Source organism: Equus caballus, chromosome 4, assembly GCF_041296265.1.
Source record: "Equus caballus isolate H_3958 breed thoroughbred chromosome 4, TB-T2T, whole genome shotgun sequence".
NCBI lineage: Eukaryota > Metazoa > Chordata > Mammalia > Perissodactyla > Equidae > Equus > Equus caballus.
In genome coordinates, this window is record NC_091687.1 from 99,249,904 (window position 1) to 99,263,945 (window position 14,042).

The 14,042-nt window shown below is 40.9% G+C and overlaps 1 protein-coding gene across 1 annotated transcript in view; it reads left to right on the plus strand.

The window, feature by feature from the left end:
- MGAM (maltase-glucoamylase) overlaps positions 1-14,042 on the plus strand; it is a 187,251-nt gene that overhangs the window by 121,861 nt on the left and 51,348 nt on the right. Inside the window, exons 45-46 of the mRNA XM_070266033.1 lie at positions 12,709-12,797; positions 13,589-13,638. Of these exons, the coding sequence (XP_070122134.1) occupies positions 12,709-12,797; positions 13,589-13,638 (139 nt within the window). The remainder of the gene's footprint in view (positions 1-12,708; positions 12,798-13,588; positions 13,639-14,042) is intronic.

A 14,042-nucleotide genomic window follows, 5' to 3' on the forward strand; every position in this document is an offset into this window, starting at 1 on the left:
GTCTCGGCCAGTTTACTCTGGTTTGTCTACTTTACTTGCACCCTTGGACCAAGATTTGGTTGTTTCCTTAGCCCCTTTTGTTCACTGAAGGAGCGGAGGACGTTTTTAGGAGGAATCTTGACTTCAAACAATTTAACTTCCCGCCAAATCGACCATTTGCTTCCCTTGCTTATTCTTCATCCTTCTCTGCTCAGTCTGTGTTCTCTCAGTTATTTTCACTGTAGATCAGATTATAACATTTCCCTTTTAATCTCTTAATCTTCTTCTTAGCCAAATGTAAGGTTTTTTTTTCTACAGAAAACAGCAATCCTATCACCTTCGGTCTGCTTCTGGCAAGCACCCTGCTCCCTACCTCCCAGCATTGCATTTACTTATTTGTGATCAGCCCCTGTGCCTCATAGCTGGTCTACTTCTCACACTTTCAGGATTGGACAGTACGTGTTAGCATAATAAAGATTTAGATATATTACTTTTGACCCTGGGAAAATATTAGTGTCCTTTCTTATCATTGAAGTGGCTGTGAACCTCATTCCACAAAGTGAGCTGTGCCAGAAATGTAATTTTCTTTATGTTTTATAATTCAACTTAATTTCTGATACCAAACCCTGATTCTGTTGGGTTGGTGGGAAAAACTCAACCTCAATGTTTCCTGGTTTCACCACTGTCTGGAGTTGTGCCTCATACTGAGATCCTGCGTACCAGCAAGGCTTCATGAAAGAGGGCAGGTATGGCCCCCCGGTTGTTGGTCTATAAGGAGAAGAAGGGGAAGAACGAGATTGCAGGCCACAAAGTGGAAAATATTGAGTATTTTGGGCATGCGGATGGGAAAATACAGTAACTAGGGTGATGTCTAGAGGCACGATCTGAGTTCTTATTCACGAAACCATCCAAATGTCATATCTCATTTGTTTAAAAAAGTGTGACTGGGGTGTGAATGCCTGTAAGATGAGTGAAAATGTTCCCTTTTCACTGCCCTCATATCTGTTCCTTATACACCTCATTCCTCTTGATTAAATGTATGTAGATAAATGTGTGTACTTTATGTTTAGTCTCAGATCAACTCTCCATTGCTCTGAGCTTATTTCTCACTTTCTTCCACTCAGTGCCATTCTTTGGGAGCTCAAGGGAATGCAAATTAATTTTAATGATCTATCTCAGAGAGGGGCTTAGTGTAGGCCCCAGGTAGGAAGTAGCATTTAAGAAATAATTTAAAATCTGGAAAGGATTTTATCAGGTAGAGATTGGTGGGGACAGTGTGATAACCAGGAAGCAAACGATTGGGTGGTTATTTTGTTAGAGTTGGTTGACAGGGAAGTGCCTCACTGATGGATATTTCCCCACAGGAGTCCTGGACCACTTCCTTTTTGCAAGAACCCTCTGCATGGACACGGTGTTTCACTCGGGCCTTCACTATGATGTCCACAGCTTGTATGGCTACTCCATGGCAAGAGCCACAGACTCGTAAGCCTGGTTTTCCTCCAATCCCAGATTTGGGGAGGTGGGAAGTGGAGGGTTTCTCTTGTCTTCCATAAGTATGTTTTTCGAATATTTTTTGTGTTTATAGGGATATAGAAGCTCAGACTTTATGGGCTGTTTAAGAGGCCTTCTCATATAACCCCTTGGTTTCTGTGCATAATTATTTTTGATTGTGTTGTGACCAAGGGACTTCATTATTTCAAGGATGCTAGTAGGCAATAATGTCCAAGGTATTTAGAACCCCCAAGCTGGCCCTTGTTTGGGTCCTATTACCGACTGTGTCAGGGTCACCACACTAGGGTTACTTGATTTAGCAAATAAAAATACAAGACGCCCAGTTAAATCTGAGCTGGTTGTATTTCTACTAAAAATTATTCACTGTTTATATGAAATTTAAATTTCCCTGAGTGTCCTGTATTTACCTGGCAATGCTACACCACACCCTCTTGGCTTCCCTCCCCACTGCCTGCTCCAGTCTCCCTCTCAATTTTCCCCTTTGCCCTGAGACACACACACACCACCATCACTACCACTTATTGTGAAAGTCTGACAAAGGCACAGATGCCTCTTGCGAAGTATTCAGTCCTTTTCATACCTTGTCACATGGAATTTGCTGATGACTTTGCAAATTAAGAACTAGCTCCCTGCAAACTCCCCTTGCCAAGTTCCTTCCTTGGAAGGTGGCAAAATACAATCATTATCCCTAAGAGAGCAAGAAATTCGGGGCTAAGCTTAAGAAGATTTTAGTTCTAGATTTGCAAAACTTATGGGGAAACTAAAGTATTCAAAGAGTTGTCAGAGTTCCTCCAGTGGCTCAGAAAGGAATGTCCTGGTCTTCTCTGTGTATTTCCTTTTGTTTTGGTGTTTCGAGAACTCTGTTATGGGGATCAGGGGCAGGGAGGCTTTGACGTGCTTACGGGGTGTTTTTCAATCCTTCTCTTACCTGGCTTCTCAACGTACTTGATGTCATTGCCCAGTCCTCTGAAACTCGGCTCTTGGTTCTCAAGATACCCCTCTGTCCTGCTCTCTGTCCAGCTGTCCTTTCTCACCCTCTGTATCCGGATCTTTTTCATCTACTCTCTCACTAGTGATCAGTTGTGGAGTCAATCTTCAGGATCCTTCTCTTTTCATTCTATGTCAACACGTAGATAATTTATCCTTTCTCATGGTTTTAATGTAGCTTGTTCAGATGATTTTTAAAATCTTTAATTCTATCTTAGGTTTTCCCCTGATTTTCAGACCCAGATATCCAAAACTACCATCTGACCTTCTTGACTTGGATGTCTTATTGCACCTCCAATTCCATTTACCTTACTCTGTTACCTGTTTCTGCCCAGCCTCCACACTCTGGCTAATCATCTTGGAAACCGTTAAATTCCCCATCTTGGTTGGTAGCAACACCATCCCTATCTCCCAGACTCCCAGGTGAGAAACTTGCTATCTTCCTTGAGTTCTTTCTTTCTTTTTTTTTAAAGATTGGCACCTGAGCTAACATCTGTTGCCAATCTTCTTTTTTCTCTTCTTCTTCTTCTCCCCAAAGCCCCCCAGTACACAGCTGTATATTCTAATTGTAGGGCCTTCTGGCTGTGCTATGTGGCTCACTGCCTCAGCATGGCCTGATGAGTGGTGCCATGTCTGTGCCCAGGATCTGAACCAGCAAAACCCTGGGCCGCCGATGCAGAGTGTGGACTTAACCACTTGGCCACAGGGCTGGCCCCTGAGTTCTTTCTGTCTGTCATACTCCCACACGCAATCAGTCTTCAATCCTTTTGATTCTAAAATATTTCTATAACTATCTCTTTTCTTCTCTCGTTGACACTTCTTAATTAATGTCATCATCATTGCTCACATACAACATTACTCTAGTCCTATTCCATTCTCTCTGATTTTAGCTTTATCTCCCACTAACCTATCCTCTACCCTTGCTACTCAAAGTGTGGTCCAAAGACCAGCAATATTAGCTGCACCCAGAAATGTATCAGAAATGCATCATCTTGGGCCTAACCCCAGATCTTGGGACTCAAAATTGGCATTTTAACAAGATCCCCAGGGATATTGAATGTATGTTAAATTTCAAAGAGGACTGCTCTATACTGTTGTCAAAGTGATCTTTCTGAATCACAGGTCTGCTCATTTCTCTCCCCAGTGTAAAATTATTTATGGCCTGGTATTTTCTATAGAATAAAATCCAATCACCTTAGCAAAACCTATAAGGTACTTCATAACCTAACCCTTTCTTAGTATTTTTCTTTTATCTTTTCCACTCTTCATATTTTATGCTCTGGTAATGCATGACTGCTCATTGTCCCCAAATCAAAATGCTACCTCATTCTTTCACATCTTTGCCTGTGCTGTTCTTCCTGCATTAAATGGCCTTCCGTGCCTTGTCCATGCTGCAAACATACACTTATCTTTAAAACCTCACCTCAGATGTTAATTCTGGAAAACTTCCTGACAGTTCTAAGAAAAGATTATTTCCTCTTTTTCTGGGCTACCTTTGTTCATATTGCAATATGCTTAATACGCAGACATCTTGTATTGTAATTTTTAGATATTAATATTTTTTTCTTGCTAGACCATAAGTTCCTTGAGGGCAAAGTCACCACTGTATCCTTAGCCTGAGGAATAGCGTGTGTACTAAAGACATGTTTGTTGAATAAGTGCCTGGCCTGAGAAACAGAAGAAAGGCGGGCCAGGCCCATAGGGGACCTGATGGAGTAGAGGCAGAGGCTGTGCCTACTTTGTTCTCCAGCACCATTTTGTCCTCCTGACTTTGCATTATTCTGGATTTTCCAGGTGAGAGAGAGTCCTTGTCCAGTGAACATCAAAGTTTTTATTTCAATAAAAGAAAATCTTCAAGAAGAAGGCTGATATATTTCTGATTTTATCTTCTCCTCTCTGACTTCTTTCTCACTGTATCTTTCCTAGGAAATAAACTAGATGAATAAGAATCAATTTCCTCATCTTTGAAATGAGAGAAGTGGATTGATGTTTCCTATGGTTCCTTCCTGTTCTGATCTATTTAGACTCCTGGATGCTTCAGTCTAAGAATGGAAGGTCGGAGGGAGAGTACATAAGTGGCCAGGGTGAGAATGAAAGTGTAAGGAAGGGCAGAGAGATGGAAAGAGAATTTCAAATTGCTTTATTGCTAGTGTATCCATGTGATAAAAGTGCTATAAAATCATCATGGGGTTGGTTAATATATTCTAATAGTTATGATTAATAGTTAAAAGGTTCCCTTGACTGAGAAAGTAGTAGGTGTCTTTCTAACTTCTCTGGGTCAGGCAGAATGGCCTATGTTCCCAGAGAACAGTGGAGATAAGTGGAACTTCGTCTTTGGGCATGAGGCAGAGTTGGTTAAAAAACAGATAAGATTTTCTTTCAGTGGGATCTGGGCATCAAGAAAACTTAAGTCATAGGTCTTATGAATATTTGGCTCAACCTTAGCTGGAAGTATAGTTTGGGGACAGTTGTTAGTGGTCTACTCAGAAAATGAAATTCACCTCCCTCTAGGCTGAAAGCAGGAGACTAGATCCTCTCAGAGATCAGGACCTGACCATAAATAGGACCAACCTGAGAAATGGAAAGAGAAACTAAAGGATTTCTGAATAAGATGTTACCTCTAAGACAGAAAAAAGCAGACTGTTATCTAATCTGTATTACCTAAATGGCCTGCTCCTAGATAAACTGTAAGCTCAGATAACTTTATCACTCTTTCAGTTTCTGTCTGTATAACCTGAACATGTTTCTTTCATGACTGATGAGTGCAGGGTGCATGCAATAAAGCCTCTAGCCAGTGGTTATAGAGGTAAAGTATTAACTAGTCTATATCAAAGGAGAAATGAGGATAGGAGTTGAAGAGTTAGTCCTCTCCTCCAGCCTACCCCTGCTTTTTGGTCATTAAATCATCATAAGGGAGCCCTTGACTTTCTTAAACCAGTCTTCTATTTCCCTTTTGCCATTATAAGTCATTCTGTGTTTATAGACTCCGTATATTCTTAGGAATATGAAGTGGGAAGCACTGGTGGTTGTGATAGTGTGTGTGAGGAATTGCTTGGTGCCCAGTGGTACACTTGTCCCAGGCTCTGTATTAGAAGGAAAGACAGAAGACCTTGCTTGCAAAGAGCTAGCAGCAATTGCGGCTCAGGTATTACCATCCTGTAGCTGTTTTATTGTTTGATTTTGGAACACTAAAAGAAGTAGTGAACTGTTTAGCATGGAAGGAGAAGGAGGAAGAGGCATTTCAGTGAAGTGCCTATGCAAAAGAGTGTTCAGAGTAAAAGCTAGAAATAGCCTACGTCTAACTATATGTTATCCTATCCCATGCCTCCTCATGCTGAAGTAATTATCATTCTGAATTCTGTGCTTTTAATTCCTTTGCTTTTGTTTCTACATAGTTTTATTTGATATGTACTACTTTATATGTAACACAGGGAAAATAATATTTTAGCTATTTTTAACTTTACAAAGAGAATCGTATGTCCCATTTTGAGGCTAACGCATTTCAATTAATATTATTTTGTATAGATTAAGATTTCCTAACATTGGGAATTGCTAATAATAGGTTCTGAAGGTTCAGAGGAGCCCAGGTGCATGGATCCCAGCTGGTGTACAAACTCTCCTCTTAGGCGAGCAGTGGACATTGGGTTCTAACCTGAGTTGGTGTTGTGCTAAACAGGATTATGAATAGATAGCCAGGCAAGGAACCAAGGGATACTGGAAAAAGTTTGTCTAAGGGAGAAGATGGGTCCAAGAACCCCAAGCATGATTCCAATGTTTTGTCGACCTAAAAGGGCCTGAGCACAACCAGATCCAACAAGATGGAGAAAACATAATCAAGAGGATGGGGGCCTAAAGAAATTCCTTGGGGGGCTGAACTGTAGAAGTTTGTAGTGTCTCATGTGAGGTCTGAAACTTGATACAGAAATGAGAAAGAAACTCTTAAGAATGCTAAACTAGTTTGTCCCCCTGGTTCATGATACCTTGATGTTTTGTCTGAGTTTGATTGGAAAGCCCATTGCTGTCCTTGTTATAGTGAATCCTAGACATTCACAGCTCAAGTCACAATCAATTGACTGTATTCCTTTTCAGGGCCATGGAGAATGTCTTCCCCAATAAAAGGAACTTCATTTTATCCCGTTCTACTTTTGCTGGATCTGGCAAATTTGTTGCTCATTGGTTGGGGGACAATGCAGCCACATGGGATGATCTCCGATGGTCCATCCCCAGTATCCTTGAGTTCAACCTATTTGGCATCCCCCTGGTGAGTTTCACTCTCAATCAAGGGACTTTTACTCTTTGTCTTTTGACATTCTTTCTATCACCAGTCTTTGAGGGTATCTGAAATCCAAGGAGCATATATCTCACTGTGATGGGTATTGGAAAAATCAATTTTTATGTGTATCATGAGCTGCCTTCTGAAGATAGGATGGGAAAACTTTATCATTGGGTTGTCATCCATGGACTCTCTGAAGTTAGGAAGGAGACACCATGAGTAAAATGTATTGGTATCACAGAAAAATTCCATCAGCAGAGCATCAGTGGATAGCGAAGTATGAAATTGGGAACTGAATATTGAGGAGGAGCCCTTGATAAAACAATCACTTTTCCTCTCATTTGTCAACCCATCATGCACACTGGCTTCCTTCTTCCATTTGGCTAGGGACTTGCCCTGAAAGCCTGGCACTTCTTTAACCATGGAATAATGGGAATAAGAGATTCTTTTTTTCCCTTATCATGTGGGTACACAGTCAATGCTTTCTCCTCTCTCACCAGCCACTGTGCTTGTATGTGTGCTAACTCTCCAGGTAGGTGCCAACATCTGTGGTTATAGAGAAGATGTCTCAGAAGAACTCTGCAGAAGGTGGATGCAGCTTGGAGCATTTTATCCACTATCAAGGAATCATAATGGGCCTGAGTTCAGGGTAAGACCCCCAAGAGTAGTGATGGAAACTTTTTGGCTTATCTAATCTACTTGGTCTCAAGGAGGAGTTGAAGAAAATCCCACAGGTTGGCCCTAAGTGCAGGAGCAGAATAGATATAAATCTTGGCTCATAAGCCTAAAAAGCAGGGTGTCAGGGTGAGGATTTGTGGGAAGGAGTACATATATAATTGAATGTTTTTATTTTTGGAAACTCACTAACAAAGGTGAGAAAGATTGTTCAAGTGTCTATGGTGCTGCTATCACTTCTGTTTCCACCTTATATTAGATGGGACAATTGGAGGACAGTGGTGTGTCACTTCAATTAATAAAAGGGAAACCACCCCTAGATGTGGGAGAGCAAGAAGGAAGGATTCAGGCAGGGGCAGGTCAGTGATCTGAAATTTTTTTCACTTTGTTGCAACATTCTATCTTTCTATGAATGGTTTAGGAGAGCGTCCCCCACTGCTTCTCATGACCCATCCTGTCTTTATCCTCTTCTATCCAAACCATGTTTTTGATGAGCAAGTATATAGAAGTGGATTCAAGTCTCTCTTAAGGGGATATTTCATGATGGCAGGAGCAAGTAGGGTAGGATGCTCTTTCTTTTAATGAAGTTATCTGCAACTGAAATGTTTCAAGTTGAGCAGTTTAGATCCTAATAGGCTCATTAAAATAACTTACTGATGATCATTTTAGACCCAGTTCTTGACTTTGTCCAGTGACATGTCTCTAACCCGGGAAAGATTCACGCCCAAATCTTCAAAGTATTTTTTTTCTCTGGGCTCTCCTAACCATTTGTGATCTACAGGGAGATGAACTATTTCTGAACCTCTGTCTGGAAGCAGGTAGGGCAGGCGCTCTTCCGGAAGTGATGGCCTGGAAGGGCTTATGAAGATGAGAGCATTCACATCACTCAGGCTGCTAGGATATAGTGCTTGTTTTCCTTTCCTCTCAACTAGCGCTGCCAACAGAAAGAGAATGAGAGCCAGACATGTAAGTTTAAATGTAAATTTAAAAAGTAAAAAGAAGAGCAATTATGTTTAATATATTTTATGTAACTATTATATCCATGACATTATCATTTCAACCTGTGTTTAATGCAACATTTTATTAATGAGGTATTTTATATTCTTTTTCTACTAAGTCTTCAAAATTCAGTGTGCATTTTATACTTACAGTACATTTCAATTTGGGTGCTAAATTTTTAGCAGTTGAAGAAAAATGTTATTGTACCAAAACAATAAAGTTACATTTAATGGAAAAAGTATTTTACATTGATTCAATGTTTAGGTTTATAATTAAATTAACTAAAATCAAAATTAAAAGTTCAGTTCCTCAGTCTTCCTGACCGCATCTCAAGTGTTTAATAGCCCTATGTAGCACGTGGCCACCATAGTGGATAGTGTAACTCTAGGCTTTCTCACTTAGAGATTAGAGTGATTGAGGCTGTGGAGTGCTATTTTCTTTGGTATTTGGCCTCAGGGTTTTCATGAGCCCTACACTGACGGCGTGGAGTGGTCTCACGGAGTAGTTCTTTTTGGAGGGGGGAAATAGGCATGTTAGGGAACAAAAGAAAGGAAAACAGTCAGATAATTTTCTCTAAAATTCAGTCCCAATAATACAGTACAGGATGACAAGTCTAAATGTGGCATGCATATCTTTCACACCTTTCAAATTATGAGGAAAATGAACAAAATGAGTGCCCATCACTGATGGAAAATTTTTGTTTCTGCATCCTAGGAAAATTAGATTTCCCTTTGGAAGAATTTTTTCTTTGCTCTTGAATAAAATCTGCTAAAAATTGTTTTCATGATTTCTTCGTACATTGCATGTTGAAGAACAAATGGAAGTCACTGTCTTTGGGATAGAGAAAATAAAACAAATTTTGATGGTGAAAACATTAAAGGCAAAACTAGACATAAATTTTAAAATTACAAATTAATAAAAGTGCATGGAAAAGAAAAGATGGATTGCAGATCATGGTGGTAGGCAATGTGGCTTAAGGCAATGGGTTTCAAAATTCTTTTTTAAGCGTGCAACTTATTATCATGATTATTTCCCAAATGAAGTGTTATGAGAAACCTCTCTATATAAAACAAATTGGAGCAGCTCTGGAGGGAGCAAGGCCCACTATAGCCCCTTTATCTCCATGGCAACCTCTGTGGGCTTCTTCATCACCCCGAGGCTACCATAGACTGGCATCAGAAGACATGCCAAGTTTAAACTCTTCCACTTGCTTGCAATTTTACATTGGGAAAGTCATGTAATCTTTGATATTGCTTTCTCATCTATAAAATCAAGGAGCAAGACCAAGATGCTTTTGGTTCTGGAAATGCTTTGATGTCCTCCAAGTTGGAGAATATGGCTACTTTCATTGAGAAAGCTTCTGATCAGAAGGGAACTTTAAAAATATGGTGGAAATATTTAGTGATTTCCTTCTAGGACCAGGATCCTGCAGCCTTTGGTGAAAACTCTCAGCTGTTGAATTCCTCCAGACACTATCTGAACATCCGGTACACCCTGCTGCCTTATCTCTACAGCCTCTTCTACCGCGCTCATACCCTGGGGGAGACTGTAGCAAGGCCCCTTGTTCATGAGTGAGTTTCCTGACCCTCAAAGACTCCCTTTCAGATCATAATTTCACTTCCCTTTTTAGTACAAACAAGGTTAGTTAGGACCTTGTTGCCATATAAGGTGCTGTTGTCCTATATTGGAAGCTTCACCTCCTTTCTCTGTTTTCCAGGTTCTACCAGGACCCAGCTACATGGGAGGTGCACGAGCAGTTCTTATGGGGGCCTGGACTCCTCATCACGCCTGTTCTATATGAAGTGTGTTTATAATCTGAACAATGGGGTGGAATATCACGCTTGACCTCTTGGCTCTACAGCTGAATAAGCTGGATCCTGAGTATTTCTGGCTGTATTTAAATATAAATGTGAATATAAATGATAGAGAGATCATGAAAGTTTGGAAATTAGAAAAATAGTAATTCTTGGTCCCACTGCCCCATCAAGCAAAACAATTTCCATTTCGCAAAATTGCCTTAAATCCTGTGTCTGTGAGCACATGGCCATGGCATCAACAGGGGCTTTAAATGCCTCCCTGAGTTTGGACTGGTCATCTGTCTGTATTTCCCTTTGACCGGAGGGTATGTGCTACTGAGGGTGGGTTAGGAAAAGAGAGGAGGTGGGGAGGAGACAAGGGAGGGAAAGAGGAGTGCTGCGCAAGGAGAGGGCATTTCCCTGGAGGCCACGTATGAAAGACCACAAGTACTCTACGTGAGTGTGATTTGGGGCAGGGGTGAGTGAGCAAGTGTGGGGGAGAAATCAGGATTATGCTGATCAATGTGTAAACATGAAAGATTGCCAATGTAGTCATGTCAAAGGGCCTTGGAGCTGGCGTTTTAGCCACACCATCTCTTGGCCGCTCCTGCTAATCAGCAAGTGGTCCTCCTGGAAGCCACTCCTGAGGACCTGGCTGGCTGGGCCTCCTCTCACGTGATAGATTACACAAGTAACTCAGTGAATGAATTTTCTCTGCTTCTCTTAGGAAGTTCAGGAGCCTCAAAGCAAAACAAGCAATTTCTAGGTACAGTTCTGCTTGGGGTAAACTGCCCAGCCTTTCTGAGTACTGTGTCTGTACTTTTATTTGCAGAACGGGATGATCCCAACTATCTCTCAGGAATGTTCAGACAAGCTCATGCAACCACACATTGAGGTGTTTTGTAAACTGTAGAGGGAAATGCTAATGTTGCTCATTTTTGCTATTTCCATAGGGTGTGACCCAAGTGAAAGCATACATACCTGATGCCATCTGGTATAACTATGAGACGGTAAGTAAGTGAGGCAGCTCAGCTTGGCTCAGAGGCCTGCCTTACCAGAGGGCAATTCTAAGACTGCTGTTTTGGGAGCTGGGGTAGGATAATAGTACAAGGCTTTACGTTTAGTTCATTGTGTGACTTTTCTGTGAGGAAGGCCTTTCCAAATGTATAATGAAATAATTTGAGTAACTGAGGTAGGTTTATGGGGATTTTCATTATAGCAACCTGGCTGCTATGCAGCTGTCAGGACTAGTAATTAGCACTAGGCTGTGATAACCTAGAGAATTAAAGTCCAGCTGTGGAATCACGGCATGGTGTAATATAAAGAAAAAGGGCAGATTGGAGTCTCAGCTCTGCTCACTACCACTTAAGTGCCTTGGGCAAATCACTTTAGTTTTGTGGGTCTCCGTTTTTCTCTTCTTTAAAATGCGGCAGCTGAACTAGATGATCTCCAAGGTCCCTCCTGGCCCGAACAGCCTATTCTCTGATCTGTTTTCTTTTTGTTGGTTAGGGAGTAGCCATCCAATGGAGGAAACAATTGGTGGAGATGCTACTGTCAGATGAAAAGATAGGACTTCACCTTCGAGGGGGCTACATATTTCCCACCCAGCAGCCAAACACAACCACAGAGAACAGGTAAGCTCCTCGCTCTTCCAAGGTGTGACTCCTTTGGTGCTCTAAGGGGCAGAGCATTGAGGGAGAGGCAAATAAGGACCAAAAGTGGGTAAACAACTGGAAAACATCTCTTGTCACTAATCTTCCTCCCCTCCTTTCAAGGTCAGCCCTAAATTGATATCTTAGTCCTCTTTTAGAGGGAGGTAAGTGTAGCCTCAATTCCGTTACATTTCCATAGTCTTTCACTTTGAATTGAATTAGATTATAAGAATAATAAAACTAATCACTCATCAGGATTTCTTTATGGCCGGAAATTGTCCTCGAGAAGATTCCTTTAGACATGAGAGAATTCAAGTTAAATCGGAGATAAGGGTTATCATGTGAAAGTCAACAAAGCTTCAAGGTGAAGAGCCAGAAAGTTTGGGTTCAAGCCCCAGCTCTACTGCATACCAGATGTACTACCATGGGCAATTTACAATCTGTGTTTCTGCTAATCATTTGTAAACTGGGGATGATGGTAATTTGACTTTAGAGTTATTATAAGGGTTAAAGAAAATAATATAAATGATTTAATGTATATATATCACGGAGAAGAGTGCCTGGCACATGGTAAGCACTCAATAAGTGCAAATAGTATTATCACAAACCCAGTTTTCAGCAGGAGCTGCCTCCTTTATTATTCCTCTTATGCTCATTCACTACTGGCCTCCACTGTCTACCCACACCCAGCTGCCATGGTGCCATACAAGGTCAATATCTACTCAGCGTCTGGGACAGATTCTGAGATTATCTGTCCCTTGGGCATGCGGGGGACTGGTTTAACATAGTTCTATCTATTCTTCGTTCTCTGAAGCTGAGCATTGCTCTTTTACAGTCGGAAGAATTCCCTTGGACTCATTATTGCTTTGGACTATAAGAGAGAAGCAAAGGGGGAACTCTACTGGGATGATGGTGTATCTAAAGGTAGACTTACTTATGGTCCCATCCCTGTGATCTTGGTGCAAATTAGTCATTGCAGGCTGCCCGATATGGCACTGACTCTATTATCACTGATGGTTAGAATCACTTGATTCTGAAAGTTGAGTCAGCCAAGGAAAGTGCATTAAAATAGACCTCAAATGAGCAACTTATGTTATCGACTCTATCAAAGCAACAGACGTTATTGGATTTAGTTTAATTATTCTTTTCTGTGGGTATCATTATTAATATCAAATAATATATTTTGTTAATAGATTTGTAAAATACTGCTTTGATTACTGTTGAGGGGAAAGTAGCTAATTTGCATAGTGTGTTTTTCCACTGTAATGTTTCAATATAAATACCTCACATAAGGTTATGATCTGTGATTACATAAAAATCCTGCCCTGCATAGAATTAGCATTTATTAACATTTATTGGCTCTTAATCATTGCTCTGTATGCAGGGGATGTAAAGATGAATAAGACATAGACATTGCCCTTGAGGAATTCCTGGTCTAGCAAGCTAGATGCAGTGTGCATGTGGATAATTACAAATTCAAGTCAAAATGTTTTAAATCCCCACGGAATTGTACCACAAAGTGCCATGGGAGTTCAGAGAAGGAAGCAGTCGCTGTGGGTTGAAGTGGTCCAGGAAACTTCCATGAAGTTTGACAAAAATGGGTTAGAACTTGGGGGAGCGGAATCAGATGGCAGAGGTGTTCCAGGTGAAGAGGAGCCATCATTGCACAGCTCCTCTGCTTCCTATGGTAACGGATTCTCCTCTTTCTCTTTCAGATGCTGTCACTGAAAAGAATTATATTTTGTATGATTTTTCCGTCACCTCTGTAAGTACTGTTTTTGAGGAACGCACAGTGTTTGTTCTTTTCTATGATTGCTTTTCAAGTTTCTGATTTGCTGTAGATCCTTGGCCATGTGGAATTGGCACAGTGCCTGACTGTGATGGTCTCAGAATGGATTAAAGTTAAAATTTTAATCTGCATTAGATACATAATCCTATAAAAAATCGATATGAGTTCAACGAAGAACTTGTTTTTTTCTAGAAAAAAAAACTCATTGCCTTAGAGTTTTAGGTATTGAGTCCTGGCTTCTAAGATGTGTCCTTATCTGAGGGCACACAGGTGTGTCTGGTATGTAGGGTGTGGTGTGTGCGGGTGGTAAGTGGTGCAATGTCTTTTTGAGGTTCTTCTGTAATGACCTTTCTTTCCAGCCCCAAAAGCCTAGCCTTTGA